The sequence below is a fragment of the Schistocerca gregaria genome, chromosome 4, assembly GCF_023897955.1.
Source record: "Schistocerca gregaria isolate iqSchGreg1 chromosome 4, iqSchGreg1.2, whole genome shotgun sequence".
In the NCBI taxonomy this organism is placed as follows: domain Eukaryota; kingdom Metazoa; phylum Arthropoda; class Insecta; order Orthoptera; family Acrididae; genus Schistocerca; species Schistocerca gregaria.
Genome location: NC_064923.1, coordinates 88,541,272 through 88,568,942, shown reverse-complemented (window position 1 = coordinate 88,568,942; position 27,671 = coordinate 88,541,272). Strand labels below are relative to the sequence as shown.

The window sequence follows — 27,671 nt, the reverse complement described above, 5'->3', positions numbered from 1 at the left end:
ATTTGTATGGGCTGTTTGTATTTTACCATACACCATTTGTATTTACTGTTTTGCTAAAGATAGCTACCTTCCTCACTGCAAAATAATGTAAAATCAATTTATTAAAAATTACTTGCAAATATGTTCCCGTGGCCTGTCCAATATCGTATGTACAACCTTACAGTTCTACGATCTGTATTAACTGTTTTGTTTAAGATAGATAATTTCCTTGCTACAAAATAATGTAAAAAAACAGTTTGTAAAAATTACTTGTAAATAGCTCTCTTGACCTGTCCAATATCATATGCACAGCTGTACAATACTATGATTGCCTGACTCAATAAAAATACAATGCAATACAATACAAATCTGTCAGCCCATGCACGTTTCGAAACCGGTTGAGTTCACATGGGGAGCGAAAATCGATCGTGGAATTGAGAAACCTGCCACCAGGATTTCCAGAATCGATTTTAAAGTGTTTACATGGCCACCCAGAAGCGGTAATGGGAAATCGTTTTACGAAATCAAGTTTTGGGAGCCTCATGTAAACAGGGTGACTGTCTTCGAAATTGATAGCTTTCTTTAGAATAAGAGATGCAGTTAATTGCAGTAATTAAACTCTTCATTGGACAGTCTCGTACAATTGCTAAATAGGTCAACATCATATGCTGCTAGATCTCCGTTTATTAGTCCGTGTAACTTCCTTTTATATTCTCCTCTTCCACGATCGTTTCCTTTCGTTTCTGTTGCTAGCTGCACGCGCAATGACGAAATAAGCCACCGCTGCAATAACATGATTACCCTTTCTCCTGCAAGAAAACCCCGTGTGGCATAAATTCTGCTGTTTTGGTGTAAATTACCTGCGCATGTAACATACTCCCTAAATGTTGTCTTTTGTAGGACGCGCGCAACATTTATGTAGCGTGCCCTGATGTTGCAGGCTGTTGTCCCAGTGTAAACGACTAACGAGACATAGTGGCATACGCTTTCGCTGTCTGCCACCAGAATGCGTAAGAGCTGCGAACCCGAGCCAGCAGAACACCACCAGAGATCACTGTCATTGCTATGTTACCAATAACAACGCTGGTATTGTGTAGATTGTAAATAATTGTTAGCGCACTGAGTGCATCTGTGGCTTGTGAGCCTGTGTTTGTGTCGTAAGGAAGATTTGCGTACAGGAGGTAGACGATTGTTTTCATGACGATTCTTCTGAAAATTGTAAACCTATACGTACAAAGTGATCGTTTATTTGAAAAGAAGCTCGTGTAATCAACCAAGTGACAATGGGTGACAGCGATGACGACAAGTCAGATCCAGAAATGCATCTTACTGGATTCTTGTTTGGGAATATCGACGAATCTGGACAGCTCGAAAATGACGTTCTTGACAGTGAATCAAAACGGCATTTGGCATCGCTATCAAGATTGGGTTTCAGCTCTTTCGTGAGGGAATTGATTGGCATAGATCAAGAAGTGGGAAAGAGCGACAGCGATTCGGATAATGAGAGTGAGTTAAGGAGCCAAGAACACTGTTCTGCAGAATCCCAACGTTCTCTCAACGACACACAGTCAACAAACGATGAAAGTAAGTTGTGTTGACTAACGCAATGTTTATACGTTAGCTGCAGTACTTGTTTGTGTTTACTGTGTATTTGTTTCTAGATTCGGTGTCTTTATTCCGTGCTACTAGGAGTCTTATTGTTGACAACCCACTTTCATTATTTTTGTGTGCTTTTAGTAAAGCCCTCGGTTGTTTAGCAAAAAAATTATGCCGTACAACTCTCAGAATAGCCAGTAAGTCATTTGATCGTAACTGCAGTTTCGTAGAACATCTTTTTGTTTGTACAGTTGTTAATGGTTGTCAAACCCATCACAACCACAATTACGACTATTTTTTCACCGAGTCTCTTCTTTGTTCTGTGAGATACCGGTATTTCTTTCGTAAAAACAGTAGTTAATTCCCTTTTTTACGCCTTAGATTCCTTTTATACAGGCGTACTAAAGCTTCTGTCAAAAAATTGCAGGTTCAGACTTGCTTATGAAGCAGTGAGTTTGGTTTTCACTTCAAGCAGATGGGCTACAAATACATACCCGAACTTCATCACAGGAAAGGTCTTTGTCATCAGATAGTGTCTTATTGTGGGCCATCGTGTATAGTCAGCACCACTGATCTCGAGTCGTGTTTCAGTTGGCTGTAGTAGTACCTTCGTTAATTTGGATCTCTACATGAGTGTACTATGTTTCAAGTGATATTAGTTTGTGAAATACCGGTTGTGTAGAAAATGTAAATGAAATAGGGTTACATATTCATCAAAGTAAACTGTAAGAATATTTTGTATTATAGGTAACCAGATATGTTGTTTTGGCCTCTCCAAAGGTAGTGAAATTCTTTCACACTTTCCGGCATTACAGAAGCGTCCGATTCCACCAGTCTGCTTTGACGCAAACGTATAGTTCCAGCGTGCACAATGTGGCGACAATGACGTCTCTATATACACACGCCAACTAACACGAACATAAATAAAAATGACACAGTAACATCACACTCCCAAAAATAAAATGAAACTAACGGGACAATCGCGCAAAATAACCGGTTTACCTCGGGGACACACTAAATATACAACAATAAAAGATCACCCCACCATCCTAAAACAAGTAATATAAAAAAATTTAAATGATGACAGTCCGCTACCACCAACAAAACCGCAGGAATCGGACATTTCCCTTGACGTACATAGCTCATCCGTAACTGTTGATACCAAAAGACCAACACAACCCAGAGAAGTGGAATCGCACATTTACACTGAGCTGTATAGCTGAACCAAAGCAATCGATACCAAAAAACCAACACCTACATCTCTGAAATGTGGAACTGGACAGTTTCCTTGACCTACATATCTCAAACACACTATTGATACCAAAAAATCAACAGCTACAACTCTGAAAAGTAATTAAAAAACCCAAATACCTCATATTCAACCCATGAATTAAAACAGAGCCGGCCTACCATACTTACACAATAGACAAAACATCACAGTTACTATAGAATGAAACCAAACAAAAAATTGCTTACCGACAAAAGCCTCTGGCAATATCGCCTAGGTTGGCCTCCACACATGCACTGGCCCACACACGCACACTAAAAACAAAAACAAAATCTCCTAAATCACCTATTCATGAGCTTCAGTGCTATATCCATATATAGCTAAAAGCACCAAAAAAATTAGACTTCTTTTCTCTCAACATTTACCAAACTATTCAGAAGTATTAAAAATTAAAGTAACCACCTTAGTAATTCAATGAAAACAGTTCCACAATCCACATTACCATACCAACTACCTAAACTCAAAACCAAGTTTGTGTGATGACAACCAAAACTGAAATGAAGCCAATACCACTTGTTAAACTCAGCATGCCCACATCCAACATCAGCTACAACAACATGACACCTAAAAACACAACTAACTCAAAAACACCATGCTGTAGTGATGTCATACAACACACCACCGTTTCATCACGGGCCAGAGCAGGCGTATGATTTAGGAGTTTTTTTTGTTTTTAGTGTGTGTGTGTGTGTGTGTGTGTGTGTGTGTGTGTGTGTGTGTGTGTGTGTGTGTAGGCCGTGAACCATAATTTACCTACATAGTCAAAATGAAATCCATGACATCCTCCAAATACATATCAGTACATTCACAACAGAAACCAAATACAGAATATACATCTTGTTGTTGTCTTCAGTCCAGAGACTGGTTGGATGAAGCTCTCCATTCTACTCTATCCTGTGCAAGCTTCTTCATCTCCCAGTACCTACTGCAACCTACATCCTTCTGAATCTGTTTAGTGTATTCATCTCTTGGTCTCCCTTTATGATTTTTACCCTCCACACTGCCCTCCAATACTAAATTGGTGATCCCTTGATGCCTCAGAATATGCCCTACCAACCGATCCCTTCTTCTAGTCAAGTTGTGCTCCCCAAATAGCAAAACTCCTTTACTACTTTAAGTGTCTCATTCCCTAATTTGATTCCCTCAACATCAGCCGACTTAATTCGACTACATTCCATTATCCTCAATATGCTTTTGTTGATGTTCATCTTGCATCCTTTCAAGATACTGTCCATTCCGTTCAACTGCTGTTCCAAGTCCTTTGCTGTCTCTGACAGAATTACAATATCATCATCAAACCTCAAAGTTTTTATTTCTTCTCCATGAATTTTAATACCTACTCTGATTATTATTATTATTATTATTTTTTACTCCTTGTTCAATATACAGATTGAATAACATCGAGGAGAGGCTACAACCCTGTCTCACTCCCTTCGCAACCACTGCTTCCCTTTCATGTCCCTTGACTCTTGTAACTGCCATCTGCTTTCTGTACGAATTGTAAATAGCCTTTCGCTCCCTGTATTTTACCCCTGCCACCTTTAGAATTTGAAAGAGAGTATTCCAGTCAACATTGTCAAAAGCTTTCTCTAAGTCTGCAAATGCTAGAAACGTAGGTTTGCCTTTCCTTAATCTATTTTCTAAGATAAATCGTAGGCTCAGTATTGCCTCACGTGTTCCAACATTTCTACGGAATCCAAACTTATCTTCCCCGAGGTCGGCTTCTACCAGTTTTTCCATTTGTCTGTAAAGAATTCGTGTTAGTGTTTTGCAGCCATGGCTTATTAAACTGATAGTTCGGTAATTTTCACATCTGTTAACACCTACTTTCTTTGGGATTGGAATATTATATTCTTCGTGAAGTCTGAGGGTATTTCACCTGTCTCATACATCTTGCTCATCAGATGGTGGAGTTTTGTCAAGACTGGCTCTCCCAAGGCTGTCAGTAGTTCTAATGGAATGTTGTCTATTCCTGGGGGCCTTGTTTCAGCTTAGGTCTTTCAGTGCTCTGTCAAACTCTTCACTCAGTATCATATCTCCTATTTCATCTTCATCTAAATTTTCTTCCATTTCTATAATATTGTCCTAATGTACGTCGCACTTGTATAGATCCTCTATATACTCATTCCACCTTTGTGCTTTCTCTTCTTTACTTATAACTAGGTTTCCATCTGAGCTCTTGATATTCATGCAAGTGGTTCTCTTTTCTCCAAAGGTCTCTTTAATTTTCCTGTAGGCAGTATCTATCTTACCCCTAGTGAGATAAGCCTCTACATCCTTACATTTGTCCTCTAGCCATTGCTGCTTAGCCATTTTGCACTTCCTGTCGATCTCATTTTTGAGACATTTGTATTCCTTTTTGCCTGCTTCATTTACTGCATTTTTATATTTTCTTCTTTCATCAAATAAATTCAATATCTCTTCTGTTACCCAAGGATTTCTATTAGCCTTCGTCTTTTTACCTACTTGATCCTCTGCTACCTTCACTATTTCATCTCTCGAAGCTACCCATTCTTCTTCTACTGTATCTCTTTCATCCGTTCCTGTCAATTGTTCCCATATGCTCTCCCTGAAGCTCTGTACAACCTCTGGTTCTGTCAGTGAATCCAAGTCTCATCTCCTTAAATTCCCCAACTTTTTGCAGTTTCTTCAGTTTTAATCCTCAGTTCATATCCAACAGATTGTGGTTGAGTCCACATCTGCCCCTGGAAATGTCTTACAATTTAAAACTTGGTTCCTAAATCTCTGTCTTATCATTCTGTAATCTATCTGAAACCTTCCAGTATCTCCAGGTCTCTTCTATGTATACAACCTTCTTTCATGATTCTTGAATCAAGTGTTAGCTACGATTAAGTTGTGTTCTGTGCAAAATTCCACCAGACGGCTTCCTCTCTCATTTCTTACCCTTATTTCCAAATTCACCTACTACGTTTCCTTCTCTTCCTTTTCCTACTATCGAATTCCAGTCACCCATGACTATTAAATTTTCATCTGCCTTCACACTCTGAATAATTTCTTGTATCTCATAATACATTTCATCAATCTCTCTAGCATCTGCGGAGCTAGTTGGCATATAAACTTGTACTGCTGTGGTAGGCATGGGTTCCTTGTCTATCTTGGCCACAATAGTAGCTTACCCATATTCCTGTTTTCCTATTGATTATTAAATCTACCCCGCATTAACCCTATTTGATTTTGTATTTACAACACTGTATTCACCTGACCAGATGTCTTGTTCCTCCTGCCACTGAACTTCACCAATTCCCACTATATCTAACTTTAACCTATCCATTTCCCTTTTTAAATTTTCTAACCTACCTGCCCGATTAAGGGATCTGACATTCTGATTCGTAGAACACCAGTTTTCTTTCTCCTGATAACAATGTCCTCCTGAGTAGTTCTCGCCCGGAGATGTGAATGGGGGACTGTTTTACCTCTGGAATATTTTACCCAAGAGGACACCATCATCATTAAACCTTACAGTAAAGCTGCGTGCTCGTGGGAAATATTATGGAAACTTCTACTTGCTTTCAGCCGTTTGCAGTACAAGCAGAGCAAGGCCATTTTGGTTAGTGTTACAAGGTCATATCAGTCAATCATCCAGACTGTTGCCCCGGCAACTACTGAAAAGGTTGCTGCCCCTCTTCAGGAACCATACATTTGTCTGGCCTCTCAACAGATACCCCTCCATTGTGATTGCACCTATGGTATAGCTATCTGTATCACTGAGGCATGCAAGCCTCCCTACCAACAGCAAGGTCCATGGTTCATTGGGGGGGGGGGGGGGGGGGGAGGAAATACATCTTAAGAAAATAAATATCAAAAAACACTATCACACAAAAAAAAAACATTAGCTAGTAAGAAAAAGGACTAGAAAAATAAAACACCAGTCAATATAAAAATCAAAACATGAATGCAGGCAAATGAATTACCTCCCCTAAACCACCCGTACATATTTCTCTGTACCAAAAATAACCCCCTTTTCAAAACTGACCACAACAAGTTGCCCTTCTGACAGCACCAAATAAAATTATTGCTGGTGTGGTAAGGAGCCACTTCAACTATTTTCACAGGCTTTCCACATTTCTATGATGCAACATATTCTGCCACCTATCATATTTCTGGAGAAAAGCTATAGTGCTTGTCATGTCACATGTCCCCTACGTCAACAAGAGCTTCACTGATAGATCCAGCACAACCTACACACACAGTGGATGTATAGGCTACAAATAACAACACACTTAAAACTTTCCAGTCATCAAAATTTACCACAAGAGAGCTTCACTTCCAGCAACACATGCATTTCAAAAAATTGTCTTTTCATATACCAACCTTCAGATACAGGCCCATGTATGGCATCACATGTCTTGAAACATCCCTATACCTTCCCCTCCATGATGGAAAAAAACTATGAAATACACTTGTTGAATGAATGGCCCCTTGATGGCTTTCTTCTTTACATACCTGTTTTGTCTACAATACTCAAAACAAAAGGTGCCACTACCAAGAACTGGGGTGATGCAAGACATGCCCAGTATCCTTGTAAAAGTGATCTACAGATGACTATAACTTACTTCTACTACTACTTACTAGTGCTAGTAGAACACTTAATTAAAATGTAATGAAGAGTAAAGTGACCAGATAGGGTAGATTCTAATGTATAATAGGCCTACTGAAAACTTACTGCATTAGCCATGGAAATATCAGAAAAAAACTTACCTTATTTTCAAAGCAATAACATAATTTCTGTTGTCACGGAGGTGACATAATTATGTCATGGGTGTGACATGTACAAATTTCTCTCAGTATTTCAGAGAATTAAAGGGTGATAATGGTTTCATTACATATTTTGCAGTACAAAAAAAATCATATTGCTTAATGAAAGTGTTGTTGGTGTTAAATTAATAAAAAAATGCAGTTCTTTAATAGAGATGAACAGACAGCACATCTTCAACTGAAACATTCTCTTAGCTCAAAATAATACACGATATGGAGAATGAAGCATTGTCGTGTTCAAATAAGTAAAGGAATGAATACTCAACTGGCTAACTAAAGAAATGTACACAAAAATACATACTTAAATAGTTTCACAAAAGTAATAAAAAACTTGATTTCCTTTCATTTGAATTGCATGAGGATTCAAAATTTTAACAACTTTCTTTTGTAAAGAAGCAATTGAAATATAATTTTCATTAGTACAAAATATGTTGTTTTCTTTCTCATATGGTTTTAAAAACATAACCTTGATTTCATTAGCCACACACACTGATTGGCAAACAGCAACAAAGTTCTGTCCATTTCCCCTCTCACTCTGTATCTTGATGATCAAAAAGATTCCAGCTTTAATTTCCGTAGTTGGGTTTATGGTTGCCTGTACTTCATTTTCTGATGTTGCTTGGTTATCTCGAACATTAGACTCTTCGGAATCTGAATAAACATCAGAAAATTTCAGCTGTTTCTTGGATTTAGGGATCTCCCGAAAGATTTCATATCTTGCCATTTCACTGCCAGATGTTTCCTCAGCTAAAATATGGCGACTATCATAGTTTCTAAAATAATTGTTAGAATGCACTTTAGGAATAGGAATGACATCTTCCCAAAGCCTTGACTGCCATTACTTTGTCTTATCTACATTGCTGCTTGAAACGAAGAGAACACGGACTTCATTCAGTTTACCACTCACATAATCTGAAAATTCACCACCGCTGTCTGACTTCTGATTCCTCTCCAAATAGTTCTCTTCATTGTTCCCCCTATCCCACCGACAGCCCCTTTGCTGTGTGAAGCGGCAAAGAAGTTCCACTCAATTTCAACTCCCAAACAGGATTTGGTGCAACAGAGGTAGGACAATGTAAATTTATTTTTAAACTGTCGAGTGCAGTTGTCCGAAAACATATGAACTTTTTGTAAATTTCATTTCTGCTATTTTAGATGTGATATAATTTTTTCAAGAAAGCACCAAACTGCTAATTTGTCATGTGAAAGGTGATTGCTTGCAATTGCATAAAGAAGAAACAGTCTTTAGACTATGCCATACACAGCACGTAAATAATGTTACTTGTTTATGGCTCCAATGTGCAGCCGGAATTTCATCTTGTGACGTTAAAGAAAAGTTCTTGGCAAAGTCAACTTGAATGGCAACATCATTCTTCGTAAGGAAATACGGAAGCATCCGATTCCACCCGCCTGCTTTGACCTATGACGTCACAAATATGGCGAAAACGACCATCCACTACGACTCCAATATGGCACCTATTACGTCATTACGTAAACATGACAACAAACCCGAAAATACACCGAAAAACCAACACCTTCCACAAAAAACCTGATCAAACTAATGGGACAAGCAAGGGAAATTGGGGGGTTTTGGGTGGGGACAAACTAAATATAAATACACGCCACTACACCAAATGACAAAAAACACTAAAATAACAATACCCCACAACCTTCCCAAATTCCACTTCACACAAAATCCACTGGAATTGATCACTTCCCTTGAGCTATATAGGTCAACTGAAACAACTGATACCACAGTATAAATCTCAAAAATTTCACCACCACTACACTTAATCCTACCACAAAAAAAAAACACCTAGAAAATCAAAACTGGAATCAAACACTTCCCTTGACCTCATATTCAAATATAGACTTTTGGATCTCAACTAGAGTGAACAAATTGAGCTTGCAAGGTATTCTGTAGAAGATGAGGGAAATACCAAGGTGTAAAGAGAGATGTATGAAAAGGATATCATCTGCATAGCTCTAGGGAAAAAAAAGTATGCTGTCTGAAAACTTGGAGAAAAGTTTGTTTTGTTGTGGAATGGGGTCAAAATCTAATGCTGATAGTGTATTAATTGTGCTTGTTAAATCATGTTTTATGTGTAAAGAACAACAGCTTTCTTTTACTGTACAGCTGGTGTTGCCCAGTCACTTGCTGTCACTACTCAGAATTTGTGGGGGAATTAAAGCCAAGGATATGTGTAGCAGTAGGCAATATGACTGCTAGAGTAGTTACAGTATTTCACTGAAACATTCTTATGTCACTATTAATTGAGAATTTGTTTGACTGATATATTTTTTTTCTTTTTTAATTCCGAAGGGAAGCTAATTCATGTGTTGCTGAGAAAAATGACAAAGCCCCTATTTTATAATATGTCTGCTTGTTACGTAATATGGTGGCTACCACAGTACCTAGTTGAAACTGATTTTCCTGGTTCTTAACATGGCATGATGGTGTGATGTTTCAGAACATGGACGTAACTTGGTGGATAGAAAACTGATATTTATTTGATATGTAGCCTTTATTCTCCTTTGACAAATAATGACTAAATGTCAACATTTATTACTGTTTCTGCTGCAAATATCTTGCTGGTACAGACATGTTAATCGTATATGAACCACAAAACTATCCTGTTGAAATGATGATGTGTGGGGTTTGGATTTTGAGTAGAAAAGATGTTCAGGCTACACGTTCAATTGGATTATGTTAACTAGGAAGATACTACACCACCTGAACTATTTGTTTTCTGTATCACTCTTCTTGCAGTTAGGTCATCTGTGCAGAAAGCAGCCCTTTGGTTGTATGTTTTCTGAGGTAAACATACTTGAGAAACCCCCAATACATGAGGGTCTACAATTTTGTTTTCACTATGACAGTAAGTGTATAAGTGGTGTTAAGTACTTATGTGTGAGAGATAGTCATACATCCTATCCTCCAGGGAATCAAGTTTATGTAAAAATAAAAAAATACTGGAGTTGGATTGAAAAAGAAAAATGATGAATTGTTTAGCAAGTATTGAAGAACTGCTGATTTATGTGAATATACACGTTCCAAACTTCCTTGGATTTCTCAGAAAATGCGATGTATGGGTTTGGAACCAGAGACAAACTGTGAAGCTGTTGTTACTAATGCTGGTGGCTAACTCTGTTTAAGAAACTATTCTGGCAATGACAGGTATTATTCTTCTTGCCATTCCATTCAACACTGTGTGTAGTTATTTTTATTATTATTATTAAGAAATGCCTAGTTCATTGCTGCCACTTTGTATTGCACATTTGGAGTATGTAGCTCACTTCTAAAATATTTATGGCTGTGTAAGCAGACTTTTATTTAACACACACATCACATAAATTGCACAATTAACAAAACAGTATAAAACAATGTGGCTTTGTGGGTAACTGCCAAATTGTAAATTCCAAAGTAAGGGTTTTGATTCCCAATCAGCACTAGGATTTTGCCTGTTTCTCATCTGGCAATGATTTGTGAATGTGAAAAATTACAAGTTGCACTGTGGTTTAACCCTACATTAGACTATAGGTTCCCAAATAACTAGCTGGGTAAGTCAGTTCAAAGTTCAGAGGAAGGTAAGGACGTACCATCTCCTACAGGAGGATCATGAGTAGCGAAGCACAGTGGTGTTTAAACCAAACTTGGGTTGAGGACATCTTGATTTTACTTTTCCAGTGTATGCAATACCTCATTAAGGTTGCAGCAAGTCTGTCCTTTGTACTTTATGGGAAATGGGTTGCATGGGGTGTAGCCCATGTGACATGCTGTTAGTGTGTAAGTATGTGCCATGGGGGCACCTTCTGGAATAGTGTGTCTTCCAAGTGTCCCTGTTGAACACCAGAAATACAACACTTACATAAAACAGTACTGCAAGACTAGTCAAGATTAAAAATCAGTATGGTGCTCTATGAACAAGTGGGACTATCCTTAGTGTGTTGTTATGTGTACCCAGTACCTGCACTCCAACCAGCTTGTGAAGCGAAGTATTGTAGGTGGTGTACAGCTGAGTTCAGCTCCTGGTACCCGGTAACCCTTTGATGCTCATTTGTTTTCAGAGTACACAGTGTTATTCTGTAAAATGTACAATCTATCAGCATTTTCTAGCTGTAGTGATTGAGATGACTGGCTAACTCTTCATGCATTGACTGCTGGACCCCAAGCCCTATTTGAATTGAAGCTGCCATCGCTTTTTATTTGTTTTCCCAAAATCTTTTTTCCGATAGGCTCTTTAATTGCACTATTCCAAAGACTTGACATTCGCACACGAATACTGGCCTTGTCATATTCCATATCATGATTGTATTCCAGGGAGTGCTTGGTTGATAGCTGATTTTCTTGGTGGTTTTAGTCAGGTATGTTGTTATGTTCCTTGCACCCCCCATCGTCTGTTTGAGTAGTCTGCCCCACATTTGCATGGAACACAATACAGACCTGGCTTTCATCTCTAAAATTACAAATATGACTTCTTCTCTTTTTACTGGAGCAGAACTAAAGTGGGTATGATGTTTTCATAGGAGTCTACCAGTCTTTCCAGAGATTCCACCTGCATAAGATAGATGAACAATTCTTGGCTACTTTCTTTTTTTCTTTCTCACTCCGGCCTCTTCTAGAGGTGTTCATGCTTTTAACTGCAATGCTCATTCTGTTTGTGAATCTGAGTACCCTTTCCTTCAGAACTCTTCACCAAGGCTCTCATTGTCTGCTGCATTGAACTGTATGGAACAGAGTATTTAGCACCATGTTTTTTGTGAGATGGTGATAGCTTCAGGCAAGATCGATGTGCATGAGCTTTTTATATACACTGTGATCCAAGGATCCAGCTGTTCTCTTGTTAACTAACACTTCAAGAAAACATAGCTGAGCATGTTTTTATAGTTCCAGCACAAATTTTATATGAGGCTGGACAGAGTTTAAATGCTCCAGAAACCCTTCTGTTGTTTCCATTCCATGTGGCCATGGCACAGAGGCATTGTCCACATATTGATAGAAAAATGTGTGTTTGAACTTTGAAAATTCAAATACAATTGCTTCAAAGTGTTCCGTGTATAGGTTCACCACAATAAGTGATAACAGACTCTTCCCATTGCTAGGCCATCAGACTGCTCATAATATTTTCCATCAAAATTGAAAAATTGACATGAGAATGTTCCTAAAAAGTTAAGTGAAACAATAGTCAAACTTTTCTGCAGTTAGTTCCAGGTATTCAGAAAGTTGGACTCTTGTAAAGAAGGAGACCGCATCAGAGCAACCATAATATCCATATCCTGCAGTCACGGTGTACAAATTGAGTAGAGTTGTAAATGTAGTGCTTGCATTTCCTTACATATCCACTGAGACTGTGTTACAGGTACTCGCATTTTGCCAGCTGGTATGTAGGTGCATGAGTGTTACTAATTATGGGTCTTGTAAGAATTCCTTTCTTGTTCTCTTAGGAAGCTCATGTAGACTCTTAACGATGTTACACGACACTTATCACAGAGATTTTGTTACATCTCTGTGTGATAGTGATAGCTTCAGCGCTATTTGAAACTGGCATCTGACACAGGTTGTCAGTAAATTGTAATGTGCAAATGAGACTGTATATTATGTATTATATTCCGATCACTTGCTGTTGCTCTGTGGCACTATAGCAGATATTACCAATACAGGTACTACAGTCCAGCACATATTGACACTGATCCTAGTGACAATAAACTACATTTCTTGAACTCTAGCTCTCTCCAGTTGATGAAATGCTCATTGCATTTCCTCGTCTGAGGACACTTGCATTTCGATTGAGGTTGCTTTGGTTTGTGACAAAAACCAGAGGAAGAAAACTTGTTTTGAACCGTAGTGGATATAAATGTTAAGTTGTGAAGAAACTGAAAATGCTGGATAACCCTACAGTGAACTTGAAAAGAGAGGGAAAAAAAACAAGACGTACGACTTGTTGCAAACCACATCTGCTGATGTAATTGTAATGACTGTGTGTCTTGGAATTTGCAGATAGTTTTTTCAAGCAGATTTTGTTGAACTGAAACAATTAAAACACAGAAAAGGAATTACAGCAGCAAGAAAACACAGCAAAAATGATGAAACAATGACATTAGAACTGCAAAGAGTTCCAGCTAAAGCAGTACAGTTGAATAGGTGTTGTATCCATGACTGATGGAGTGACAGGCAAAAGAAGGCATAAGTAATCAATGAGGTTTATTCCTCTATAAATGAAGGCAGAAGAACAGAGTAATAAAACATTTTAATAACTGAGCTAGCACTATCAGTGGGACGAAGGGCAGCAAAGTCTGTGGATGGATCCGATGGCTTGAGTGCCAAGTAGAAGAAATCCTGGAATTGTCCATTACCAGGTGTGTTAGATTAGGCCAAACTGAATGGTCGAGGTGTCAGCAGCTGTGAAGTCAGAGATGAGACTGCTGAGTCAGGTGCTGCACTCTCTTATAAAACCCTGTCAGTTTAGCAATATGCATTCTGTCAGTGACTCTACGACAGCATGGCACAGTGTGATTGGTGCAGTGCTGTCGTGCAGCTGTTTGATGTGGGTTCGCCAGGTGGATGTTGCTACATTACTGTGTAGGCGGCTATGTGAATGGGCTGCACCTGTGCTCTCCAGCAACGCAGTGCAGCGGACGAGCAGGGAATGGCAAGCTGTAGGCTGTATGACGTGTGACCTGCAGCCACTTGGTAGCAGGTGCCATGATGTGTGCATTGATGAAACCACATCACATACAAACTAGCATAGGAGACATGCGATGTCAAAACAAAATACCTGGAAGCAAACTCGGAGTTGTTGAAGAGTGTATGAGGTCATTTCCCACATATGTCTCATATTAAGAACGTCAGTATTTGCATCATAATAACATTAGATTTACAATTAGTTATATAAACATGTAGTCAGGAAATCTTCAAGGATGTGGAACATAATGGCCACCCTCCTGGGCCAAAGTCAAAAAAGACAAAGAGAGAACATACAGTACACATTTACAAAAAAGAAAGGAAAATATATCCCAATATTCCTCCCATAGATCCTAAATGAAATTGCTCTCATGGATGTGAAAAAACTCAAAAATTTGAAAAATATTTTCAAATAAGAGACAGTAAAAAATTTCTCACAAACACATTAGTGTGTATACTCTGAAGTGCTTGAGATAATTGTTAGGTTATTGTTGCCATGCATCATCAAACAAAAGGCAGTTTACAACGTTTACTTACATTAATCACATTACTGGAGTGAATATGTGCAGCAGTTAGATTTTACGTAACACTCACTTACAAGACATCCATAGGTTTTGACCTGCTGTTATAGAGTAAAGTGCAGCATGCTCAGTTTCGAGGTAGAGAGGTCAACCAAGAACAGATTGAATATGCACAGAGGATTAAGAACCATTGGTCTGGTACACCGGGCAGACTGACTATGGTGTGTAGGTTGTTTTCCACAAATGTTTAGCTTATAGGGAATTGCAGGAAATTCACTTTTGTTTTTTAAAAATTCATAAACATTTTCCACAGCTGGTATACGAAGTCACTACTTATTTTGACTTTAGACAGAATCTGAATGTAAATATTGTCAATGACTGATTCTGTATTGTTATATTAGCACATATTGTGAGTCAGTTCACAATAATGTCCTGTAGCCTGAGCAAACTTCCAGTCAGTGTGAGCAGATTTTGGCTTAAATGAAAAATGCTAATGAAACAAGAACCATGTGAATGTGCCTGGTCTTTGGCTACAAGCAGTGAAAAGATTTTGCAAAAAAATTCAGTGTTGAAAAAAGCCAGGCTGACTACACAGGTATATGCATCATAAGTGCTGTGACAATAGCTTCTCTTCAGTCTGATTGTGAAGGAAATGCTGTTACATGACATTCAATAAGAAGAATCCAATTAAATAAGATCACTCCTTTCATCATGTGCTTCAAAATGACTTTTGTCAAAGATTTGGATTTTTACGAAACTCATGTACTGAAACAATTTTTTTCTCCAGCTATGTTGAGCTGGATCATTTGTACAGTGATTCAATCAATACTGACTATTCGCTAAATGCAGTACTGACAGGCTGCCGTATACCACCCAGACACCATTTGTTCATGGATGATGTAAAGCATGATAATGAATCAGCAAGAAATTCACCAGCATTTCACAGAGAATGAAGGCAAAGCAGAGCAAGAACTGCTTGTGACAGAAACAAGGTCTTTCTGAGAGAAACATTGAAGCACTAGTTGAAAACAGTGAAAAATCTTTAGAGGATAGTGACCAAGACTGAGCAATGCATAAGACGACAGAATCAGGACAGCGACAAAGACTGAGCCGCAGATGACAGTTTTCATAGTACCAATATTATGAAAAGGATAGTTGCGCGCGCACACACACACACACACACACACACACACACACACACACACACACACACACACACACACACGAAAGGCTTTTCTGGCTGAAAGCTCACAATCTAACTGTCTTTTTCTTGTGGCTATTTGCGACTCGGCATCCCTGCTGTATGTTGAGCAGCTTTTCATAATATTGTTACATTCCATCCTGGATATTCCATTGTTTAATTTTCATAGTCAAAATTTTAAGAGTGGCCTAAAAAAGTGATTGTCTGAAAAATCAGATCATAACAGATAGCCGTACTGTAGGTGCAACCACAACGGAGGGGAATTTGTTGAGAGGCAAGACAAACGTGTGGTTCCTGATGAGGGGCAGCAGCCTTTTCAGTAGTTGCAAGGGCAACAGTCTGAATGATTGACTGATCTGGCCTTGTAACAATAACCAAGACGGCCTTGCTGTGCTGCTACTGTGAATGGCTGAAAGCAAGGGGAAACTACGGCCGTAATTTTTCCCGAGGGCATGCAGCTTTGCTGTATGATTAAACGATGATGGCATCCTCTTGTGTAAACTATTCCGGAGGTAAAATAGTCCCCCATTGGATCTCCGAGCGGGGACTACTCGAGGATGTCGTTATCAGGAGAAAGAAAACTGGCGTCCTACGGATCGGAGCATGGAATGTCAGATCCCTTAATCGGGCAGGTAGGTTAGAAAATTTAAAAAGGGAAATGGATAGGTTAAAGTTAGATATAGTGGGAATTAGAAATTTGGTGGCAGGAGGAACAAGACTTCTGGTCAGGTGACTACAGGGTTATAAATACATAAGCAAATAGGGGTAATGCAACAGTAGGTTTAATAATGAATAAAACAATAGGAATGCGGATAAGCTACTACAAACAGCACAGCGAACACACTGTTGTGACCAAAATAGACACAAAGCCCACGCATACAACAGTAGTACAAATCTATATGCCAACTAGCTCTGCAGATGACGAAAAAAATTGAAGAAATGTATGATGAGATAAAAGAAATTATTCAGATAGTGAACGGAGACAAAAATTTAATAGTCGTGGATGACTGGAATTTGATAGTAGGAAAAGGAAGAGAAGGAAACGTAGTAGGTGAATTTGGAAATAAGGGTAAGAAATGAAAGAGGAAGCCGTCTGGTGGAATTTTGCACAGAGCACAACTTAATCATAGCTAACACTTGATTCAAGAATCATAAAAGAAGGTTGTATACATGGAAGAATCTTGGAGATACTAAAAGGTATCAGATAGATTACAGAATGATAAGACAGAGATTTAGGAACCAAGTTTTAAATTGTAAGACATTTCCAGGGGCAGATGTGGACTCAACCACAATCTGTTGGATATGAACTGAGGATTAAAACTGAAGAAACTGCAAAAAGTTGGGGAATTTAAGGAGATGAGACTTGGATTCACTGACAGAACCAGAGGTTGTACAGAGCTTCAGGGAGAGCATAAGGGAACAATTGACAAGAATGGGGGAAAGACATACAGTAGAAGAAGAGTGGGTAGCTTTGAGGGATGAAGTAGTGAAGGCAGCAGAGGATCAAGTAGGTAAAAAGACGAGGGCTAGTAGAAATCCTTGGGTAACAGAAGAAATATTGAATTTAATTGATGAAAGGAGAAAATATAAAAATGCAGTAAATGAAGCAGGCAAAAATGAGATAGACAGGGAGTGCAAAATGGCTAAGCAGCGATGGCTAGAGGACAAATGTAAGGATGTAGAGGCTTATCTCACTAGGGGTAAGATAGATACTGCCTACAGGAAAATTAAAGAGACCTTTGGAGATAAGAGAACCACTTGTACGAACATCAAGAGCTCAGATGGAAACCCAGTTCTAAGCAAAGAAAGGAAAGCAGAAAGGTGGAAGAAGTATATAGAGGGTCTATACAAGGGCGATGTATTTGAGGACAATATTATGGAAATGGAAGAGGATGTAGATGAAGATGAAATGGGAGATATGATACTGCGTGAAGAGTTTGACAGAGCACTGAAAGACCTGAGTCGAAACAAGGCCCCGGGAATTGTTAACATTACATTAGAACTACTGACGGCCTTGAGAGAGCCAGTCGTGGCAAAACTGTACCATCTGGTGAGCAAGATGTATGAGGCAGGCGAAATACCCTCAGACTTCGAGAAAAATATAATAATTCCAATCCCAAAGAAAGTGGCTGCTAACAGATGTGAAAATTACCGAACTATCAGTTTAATAAGCCACAGCTGCAAAAAACTAACGCGAATTCCTTACAGACGAATGGAAAAACTAGTAGAAGCCGACCTCGGGGAAGATCAGTTTGGATCCCGTAGAAATGTTGGAATACGTGAGGCAATACTCACCCTACGACTTATCTTAGAAGCTAGATTAAGGAAAGGCAAACCTACGTTTCTAGCATTTGTAGACTTAGAGAAAGCTTTTGACAATGTTGACTGGAATACTCTCTTTCAAATTCTGAAGGTGGCAGGGGTAAAATACAGGGAGCGAAAGGCTATTTACAATTTGTACAGAAAGCAGATGGCAGTTACAAGAGTCAAGGGACATGAAAGGGAAGCAGTGGTTGCGAAGGGAGTGAGACAGGGTTGTAATCTCTCCCCGATGTTATTCAATCTGTATATTGAGCAAGCAGTGAAGGAAACAAAAGCAGCAAAGGACTTGGAAGAGCAGCTGAACGGAATGGATAGTGTCTTGAAAGGACGATATAAGATGAACATCAACTAAAGCAAAATGAGGATAATGGAATGTAGTCAAAATAAGTCGGCTGATGCTGAGGGAATTAGATTAGGAAATGAGACACTTAAAGTGGTAAAGGAGTTTTGCTATTTGGGGAGCAAAATAACTGATGATGGTTGAAGTAGAGAGGATATAAAATGTAGACTGGCAATGGCAAGGAAAGCGTTTCTGAAGAAGAGAAATTTGTTAACATCGAGTATAGATTTAAGTGTCAGGAAGTCATTTCTGAAAGTATTTGTATGGAGTGTAGCCATGTATGGAAGTGAAACATGGACCATAAATAGGTTGGACAAGAAGAGAACAGAAGCTTTTCAAATGTGGTGCTACAGAAGAATGCTGAAGATTAGATGGGTAGATCACATAACTAATGAGGAAGTATTGAATAGGATTGGGGAGAAGAGAAGTTTGTGGCACAACTTGACCAGAAGAAGGGATCGGTTGGTAGGACATGAGGGTAAAAATCGTAGAGGGAGACCAAGAGATGAATACACTAAGCAGATTCAGAAGGATGTAGGTTGCAGTAGGTACTGGGAGATGAAGAAGCTTGCACATGATAGAGTAGCATGGAGAGCTGCATCAAACCAGTCTCAGGACTGAAGACAACAACAACAACAACAACAACAACAAAGCAGACTTCTAGAATTTAGCATGTAATAATCTTTTATTGGAACAACCAACTTTGAACAAATATTACTTTTCCACTACGGGATCCTTATGGCAAAATAATAAAAATTACATTAGGCCTTTGTAGAGTTTGAAAAATGTTCTAGCTCACCCTTTCTTCATAAGTAGAAATGTACTGGTACCTTAGTACAATACTGTAAGCTTTTACTGTTACTGAATGACTTTCATGTATCACTTTCAACTTCATAGTCTTTTGTGACTATAAATGAATAATGAATATGAATATAAAGAATATAATAATTCCAATCCCAAAAAAAGCAGGTGCTGACAGGTGTGAAAATTACCGAACTATCAGTTTAATAAGCCACAGCTGCAAAATACTAACGCGAATTCTTTACAGACAAATGAAAAAACTGGTAGATGCAGACCTCGGTGAGGATCAGTTTGGATTCCGTCGAAATGTTGGAACACGTGAGGCAATACTGACCTTACGACTTATCTTAGAAGAAAGATTAAGAAAAGGCAAACCTACGTTTTTAGCATTTGTAGACTTAGAGAAAGCTTTTGACAATGTTGACTGGAATACTCTCTTTAAAATTCTAAAGGTGGCAGGGGTAAAATACAGGGAGCGAAAGGCTATTTACAATTTGTACAGAAACGAGATGGCAGTCATAAGAGTCGAGGGGCATGAAAGGGAAGCAGTGGTTGGGAAAGGAGTGAGACAGGGTTGTAGCCTCTCCCCGATGTTATTCAATCTGCATATTGAGCAAGCAGTAAAGGAAACAAAAGAAAAATTTGGAGGAGGTATTAAAATTCATGGAGAAGAAGTAAAAACTTTGAGGTTCGCCGATGACATTGTAATTCTGTCAGAGACGGCAAAGGATTTGGAAGAGCAGTTGAACGGAATGGACAGTGTCTTGAAAAGAGGATATAAGATGAACATCAACAAAAGCAAAACTAGGATAATGGAATGTAGTCAAATTAAATCGGGTGATGCTAAGGGAATTAGATTAGGAAATGAGACACTTAAAGTAATAAAGGAGTTTTGCTATGTGGGGAGCAAAAGGGTAACTGATGATGGTCGAAGTAGAGAGGATATAAAATGTAGACTGGCACTGGCAAGGAAAGCGTTTCTGAAGAAGAGAAATTTGTTGACATCGAATATAGATTTATGTATCAGGAAGTCGTTTCTGAAAGTATTTGTTTGGAGTGTAGCCATGTATGGAAGTGAAACATGGACGATAACTAGTTTGGACAAGAAGAGAATAGAAGCTTTTGAAATGTGGTGCTACAGAAGAATGCTGAAGATTAAATGGGTAGATCACATAACTAATGAGGAGGTATTGAATAGGATTGGAGAGAAGAGAAGTTTGTGGCACAACTTGACTAGAAGAAGGGATCGGTTGGTAGGACATGTTTTGAGGCATCAAGGGATCACAAATTTAGCATTGGAGGGCAGCGTGGAGGGTAAAAATCGTAGAGGGAGACCGAGAGATGAGTACACTAAGCAGATTCAGAAGGATGTGGGTTGCAGTAGGTACTGGGAGATGAAGCAGCTTGCACAGGATAGAGTAGCATGGAGATCTGCATCAAACCAGTCTCAGGACTGAAGACAACGACAACAACAACAACAACAACAACAACAACAACAACAACAGTCTTTTGTGTCAATGTTAAGAAAAAGTAGCTTTTATCACTTAGCTTCTGAGCCCTGCAATTGGGTTCTCAAAACAAGATCTTATTTCATTTGTACCTAATCAGACACTGACAATTGATCAGTAGACAAGAACAATGTACACAAATACACCACCTGTCAGGTGCTCATGCTCCCTGACCCATGCTGACAGGTCCAGCTGTTAGAAAGCTACATTCAAACTAAAACTGTGTAACTGAGACAGTCTATTATTTGTTGACAAGACACATGCTGTATTATGACAATGCCAAGGCGATGACAAACATCAAAATTCTGGGTTAGCATCAAAGACTGTCGGATCATCTCAGTACTTTGTGGATTGATGAATATATTGATATGGTGGCACACTTCATGAATCACTCTACTTTTTATTCATGGTGTTCAGATGCTTTGTTTTTCACCCTTGAATTTCTTACATGGGCTGTCCATCAAATTAAACATTATTCATTTCCTTGTACCATCTTATCGCTTAATGGTCTCTTGTGTGATTGAGAAGTATATGGTAACATTCACAAAAGTATCCTGAAGCAACAAGAAATAGTTAATTCTCATTTGGACAGAATGTTTCCACATATCTATCAGGCCATATATTCCTTTCTATTTACTTAAAATGAAACTTTAAGAACTCTATAGGTAACAGTAGTTGCATAATTTTGTTCATCATATTTGATGTTTTAAAAAATCTGCAACTGTGTCATTCGATTTAGATAGTGAAAACTGCACCAGTTACTTATTTTTATGCTTGGCTCAGTGCATTTTGAGGTTTTATCCTCATTTTCAAGTACATTTGTTTACATGAATATGTTCGGTGCCTCCCTTGCACCTTTTTGAGGTTGGACTGCAATTGGAAAATCAGACAAATGCTAACATTAGTATCAAAAAACATCAAAGATTCATTTTGCCCAAACTTCAAAAAGACGCAAGAGAGGCAAAAAATAACACTTGCAAACAGCACCAAATATCTTATAATTAAATTTTCTGTGGCTTTATCTACGATAATTATGTAAGCTGAATGAATGAATTAAAATGTGTGCCACAGCCCAGGTTTGAACCTGGGTCTCCTTGCTTACCAGGCAGGAATGCTGACCATTACACTACCATGGCACTATGGCTAACAGTGCTGCAGAGACTACCTAAGTCCAATGCCCTCCCCAAATCAAACTTCAGTTCATATTTTCAACTTATTTTCCCCCTAAATCGTTACTATTGGCAGGGCCCTCTGTCATTGGAATAGCACTGCAGCATTGGACATAATGGAGAAATCATGTACCTCAGGTAATTTAGGGGAATAATTTAAGTTTGTGCTGGGGAGATCATTGGATTTGATTAGCCATGCAGCAATGTTAGCCATAGTGGTACGGGTGGTGTAACGGTCAGCATTCCTGCCTAGTAAGCAAGGATACCCAGGTGCAAGTCCTGACTATGGCACAAATTTTAATTCATTTATTCAGCTTACATCATTATCACTAAATATATTGATGTAAGCAAATACGCAAATGCACTTGAAAATTAGAAACAGTTCTTGAAATGTGTTAAGCATCAAAAAATAAGTAACTGGTCCAGTTTTCTTTATCTAAATTAGTAGTTGCATAGTTTTTTTTTCTGAAACTTAAATAGATTTTTCAGGTGAAATATTATTGTCACATTATGTACAACATAATCATAATTCATAGATCCCTTTGTACCTGTAAAACTTTCAGTTCTTAATTTCAATAACTTTTTCTCTTCCCTGTCTAAAGAACTACTACTCTATTTCAGATTATGCAGTCAAATCACCATCTGCAGTTGATTATTCTGATATTACGGAACTTGCGGAAGAAGAGCTTGCGGAGGCAAACTCGATTCTACAGCAGCAGGCAGGGAAGGTAGATGACAGTACTGACTATGATGCTGATGATGAAGGGACAGGACTTAAGTCAGATACTCAGTTGATGCCTCCACCAGCAATGCCCGTTTTAGGCAAGGATGCAACTGCTGCGGAAAGAGCTGCAGCAGAAGCTGAAGCAAGAAAACGCAAACTTGAAACTCCATTAGCTGCCATGCTGCCATCAAAGTATGCAGATGTTGATGTCACTGAACTATTCCCAGATTTCCGTGTGGATAAGGTGAGCTTTGTATACTTTTGGAAGCACTATGAGATTTTATGCTGCTAAATCCAGGATATAAAATGTAATGAAAAATTTTGTTTTAGCATAAGTTACCCATTTTCACAATAAGTGACACTGCGGTACTGTTATTGCTATATCTCCCCCCATAAAGGACATGGCCCTGCAAACATGTGACCTCAAATTCAGCACTGCAGTTGTGATTTCACCCAGTGTCGTAATAGTATCTCCGTCTCCTCATCCAGTTGTGCAACAAGCCCATCAAATTCTCACCTCAAGGGACGAAATAACATGATACACAATTGGTAGACCAAAAAGGACAGAAGGACTATTCCCACGAAGACTACCTATGTTCCTCCAGCCAACAAACATCTGAGACTTCCTCTACCAATTGGGAAGGCTCCAGGAAGTCAAACAAAGGCAAATGGTCTTCTCTTTCGCTGACTCAGAGATCCTCTTTGACAATGTTGCCATGTGACACCCTCGCCCGGCCGACCACCGCATCACTGGTGCGCAAAGCCAACAATTTTTCTGCCCTGGACTCTGCAGATTGATTGAGGGAGATCACCAATGCCTCTGAAGATCTCATGAAGCAAGATCCTCCAGCCTCTGTGCCCTGTAGCAGTGTGTCTTTGAAGGCTGGCGCTTGACAGCCTCTGAGGTAACACCCATCATTTTTCCCTCCTCCCCATTCCTCATTATGACTCTCTTTCAATGGAACATTTGTGGCATTCGTGTCCTTCGATCAAACAAAGAGGATTTACAGCTGTTCTTATAATTGCAGCGTCCATTTATTCTCTACCTCCAGGAAACAAAAGGAGAGACTTTCCCCAGCTTATTGGGCAGCTACCTCAACCCTTTCCGCTGTTCTGTGACTTTAAGGTGCACCATTCCCTTTGGGACTGTCCCAGAACCTGCCCAAGCGGTGACCTCTTGCCTGACCTTCTCAGTCAACTTAACCTCCTCTGCCTTAACACTGGAGCACCCACGTTCATTTTAGCCTCCATGCACACACATTCCCATTTGGACCTATCCTTCTGCACTGCCCAGCTCGCCAGTTGTCTCGAGTGGTCCTTTCTCTCTGACATGTACTCAAGTGACCATTTCCCATGTGCCATCCGACTACTTACTTCTACAAACATTATCCTTACTTCTGCAGAACATTGCATTCCTCGCACTTTCTCTTTACCACACCATTTCCTGGTCCATTGATGGACTCATGCGTGCCATGATGCAATTCGCACATCGAGATGTGCTCTCTGCATTTTTAACAGTCATCCTATGATGGCAGATAGCATTCATTATAAAAAGTTGCATGCACAATGTCTTTGCATTCTTCGCAATAGCAAAAAAGCTAGCTGGATTTCATTTACTGTTCTTTTAACAGTTCCACTCCCTTCTCCCTTGTGTGGGCCAGCCTCCAATGGCTAAGATCCATTCCCCAGTCTCCGGCCTGACAGTAGCAGCCGATGTCATTGTCATCTCCAACACCTAGAGCTGCTATTTAACAAACATTTCAAGCTCCTCTCACTATCACCCTACCTTCCTCAATTAGAAACAAGTGGAGGAGGCTCGGGAAATACCCTTCTTTTCTCAGAATCATGAGTACTACAATACTGCTTTTACTATGAGGGAGCTACATCATGCTCTCACTTCATCCCAATACTCTGCCCCAGGGCCAGATGATGTTCTCATTCATATGTTGCAGAACATTTCTTTTGTGGGCAAGCACTTTCTGCTTCATACATACAACCGCATCTGGGCATAGGGCACATTTCCCAGATGCTGCCGTGGAACCACTGTCATACCTGCACCTAAGCTCGGTAAGGACAATCACTTTCCTTCTAGCTACCACCCCATTTCTCTTACCAGCTGTGTTTGCAAGGTGATGGAACATATGATTCATGCCCAGCTGGTATGGTGGCCTGAGTCTCGCAATTTATTGACTGCACAGTGTAGATTTCGGGTGTGCCGTTCTGCAGTTGACCATCTCGTTACTTTGTCCACCCACATTGTGAATGGTTTTCTGCAGAAATACCAGGCTGTGGCTGTGTTTTTTGATTTGGGAAAGGCCTACGACACCTGCTGGAGAACTGGTATCCTCTGTACTATTTACACTTGGGATTCCATGGCCGCCTGCCCTGCCCTGTTTCCTTCAGTAATTTTTAAAACACAAAATTTTCAAGGTGTGTATATGTTCTGCCTTATCGGACACCATTGTCCAGGAAACCAGTGTGCCTCAGGGTTCTGTCCTGAGCGTCGTCCTCTTTGCTATTGCCGTTAACCCTTTTGTGGCCTGTCTACTGCCGGGCATCTCTGGCTCCCTTTTCGTTGATGATTTTGCCATCTATTGCAATTCTCCACATACCTGTGTCACTGAGCAGCATCTTCAGCAATGTCCTGATCGTCTTTACTTGTGGAGCATCAACAGTGACTTTCGTTTTTCCACTGACAAAATCATCTGTATGACTTTCTGGCAGCGTAATTGGTTTCTCTCACCATCTTTACATTGTGGACCTGTTGCTCTTGTGTTCATTGAAACAATGAAATTCCTGGGGCTCATGCTTGATAGGAAACTCTCTTGGTCCTCCCATGTGTCTTACCTGGCAGCCCACTGTAGATGATCCCTCAATGTCCTAGGTGTCCTCAATGGTTCTTCCTGAGGTGCAGATTGAACCACCCTCATCTTTAGTACCGGTTCCTTGTCCATTTGAAACTAGACTAAGGGTGCTTTGTTTATGCATCTGTATGTCTGTCCTTCTTACACCGTTTCAACTCTGTCCACCATCATGGCATCTGTTTGGCCACTGGCGCCTTTTACATTAGCCCGGTCGAGAGTCTGTATGTTGAAGCTGCTGAACTACAACTATCCTACAGCCGTAACTTTCTCCTCAGCAAGTATGCTTGCCGTTTGTCTGCTATGTGTGGCCACCCATCCTACGCCTCTTCCTTCGATGATTCGTTTGATCGCAATTATGGGATGCGTTCCTCTTCTTTGTTACCTCCTGGAATTTGCTTTCGGCACTTACTCCAGTAGCTTAACTTCACTCTACCTGCAATTTTCCTGGTGGGTGTAAACCCTTCACCATATTGGCTTCATGAAGGGGCCTATGTTAACCTTCGCCTTCTCTCGCTTCCGAAGGGCACTACTCCAGACTTACTCTATCGCCTTCAGTTTCACGACCTTCGCATTGAACTTTGTGATGGTACCTTTGTGTACACTGATGGCTCTCCGACTGATCATGCTGCTAGGTGTGCCTTCGTCACTGGCACCCATGTCTCTCGATATTAGCTTCTGGCACACTGCTCAGAATTTACAGCCAATTTCTTCACTCTGTATCAGGCCATGCAGTACATCCGGCAACACAGCCTTTTCAATTGTGTCCTCTGCTCAGACTCTCTTGGCGCCCTTCAAAAGTGTGTGTGTGCTTTACACCTTCCATACATTAGTGCAAAAGGTCCAGGAAAAGTTGCTCACTCTTGGTGGAGCAACTGTGATGTTTATGTGGGTTTCTGGTCATGTCTGTCTGCCAGGAAACGAGGCTGCTGCCAAGGCTGCAGTCCTTGTACCTCAGCCGAAAAGTTCCTATATTCCCTCCAATGATCTCTGTGCTACCATGCCATCTGTCGGTAGGTGGTGTCGCTTTGGCATCGCCAATAGTCCTCCTGTTGTGGGAATAAGCTCTGGATTATTAAGCCTTTTCCAGCAGCTTGGACGACCTCTTCTCGGCCATCCCACTGGGAAGAGATTACTTTAGATAGGTCACTTATTGGGCTCTGCCTTTTTAGCCATTGTGATTTGATAAGTGGCACTCCCAGCACCACTTTGTACACATTGCACCAAAGTTTTAACTGTCCTCTATTTCCTGATGGAATGAGCACTTTTTAACCTTTTACGTTCCCGTTTGTGTTTGCCATTTGAGTTATCAGTCATTTTAGCAAATGGACGCGCAGGCTGTTGACTGCGTTTTATTTTTTATCCGTCAAAGCAATACGGAGAAAGCCATTTAATTTTTAGTTTTGGACCTCAGTTTTGGTATGGTGTCTTTTGTATCCCTTTCTCCAAGTCCCCGACTTTTAACTGTCTTCTCTTATGGCAATTGGGATTGATGTATAGTCATTTTTCAACTCCTCTATGTCTTTGTGTTCTATAGTTTTGACTTGGGAAAGTATGACCCCTGTTGTTTTTGTGCCCTAAAACAAAACAAACTAACTTCATCCCAATCCTCTGCTCCAGGGCCAAACAATATTCTCATTCAGATGTTTCAACATATTTCTTTTACGGACAAGCGCTTTTTGCTTCATACATACAACCTCTTTTGGACAGAGGACAGGTTTCCTGGACGCTGTCTGAAGCCACTGTCATACCCTTACCTAAGCCCTGTAAGGAAAATCACCTTCCTTCTAGCTACCACCCCATTTCTCTCACCAACTGTGTTTGCATGGTGATGGAATACATGATTCATGCCCGGCTGGTATGGTCGCTCGATTGTCTTGATTTACCAACCACTGTAAAGCAT

The 27,671-nt window shown here is 39.9% G+C and overlaps 1 protein-coding gene across 1 annotated transcript in view; it reads left to right on the top strand.

Annotated features, from left to right (window-relative positions):
* Positions 1–1,072: 1,072 nt before the first annotated feature.
* The window catches only part of LOC126267005 (transcription initiation factor TFIID subunit 1-like), a 230,107-nt gene continuing 203,508 nt past the window's right edge, over positions 1,073–27,671 (top strand). The window contains exons 1-2 of the mRNA XM_049971767.1: positions 1,073–1,563; positions 22,805–23,151. Coding sequence (XP_049827724.1) covers positions 1,263–1,563; positions 22,805–23,151 — 648 coding nt within the window. The 5' untranslated portion in view covers positions 1,073–1,262. The remainder of the gene's footprint in view (positions 1,564–22,804; positions 23,152–27,671) is intronic.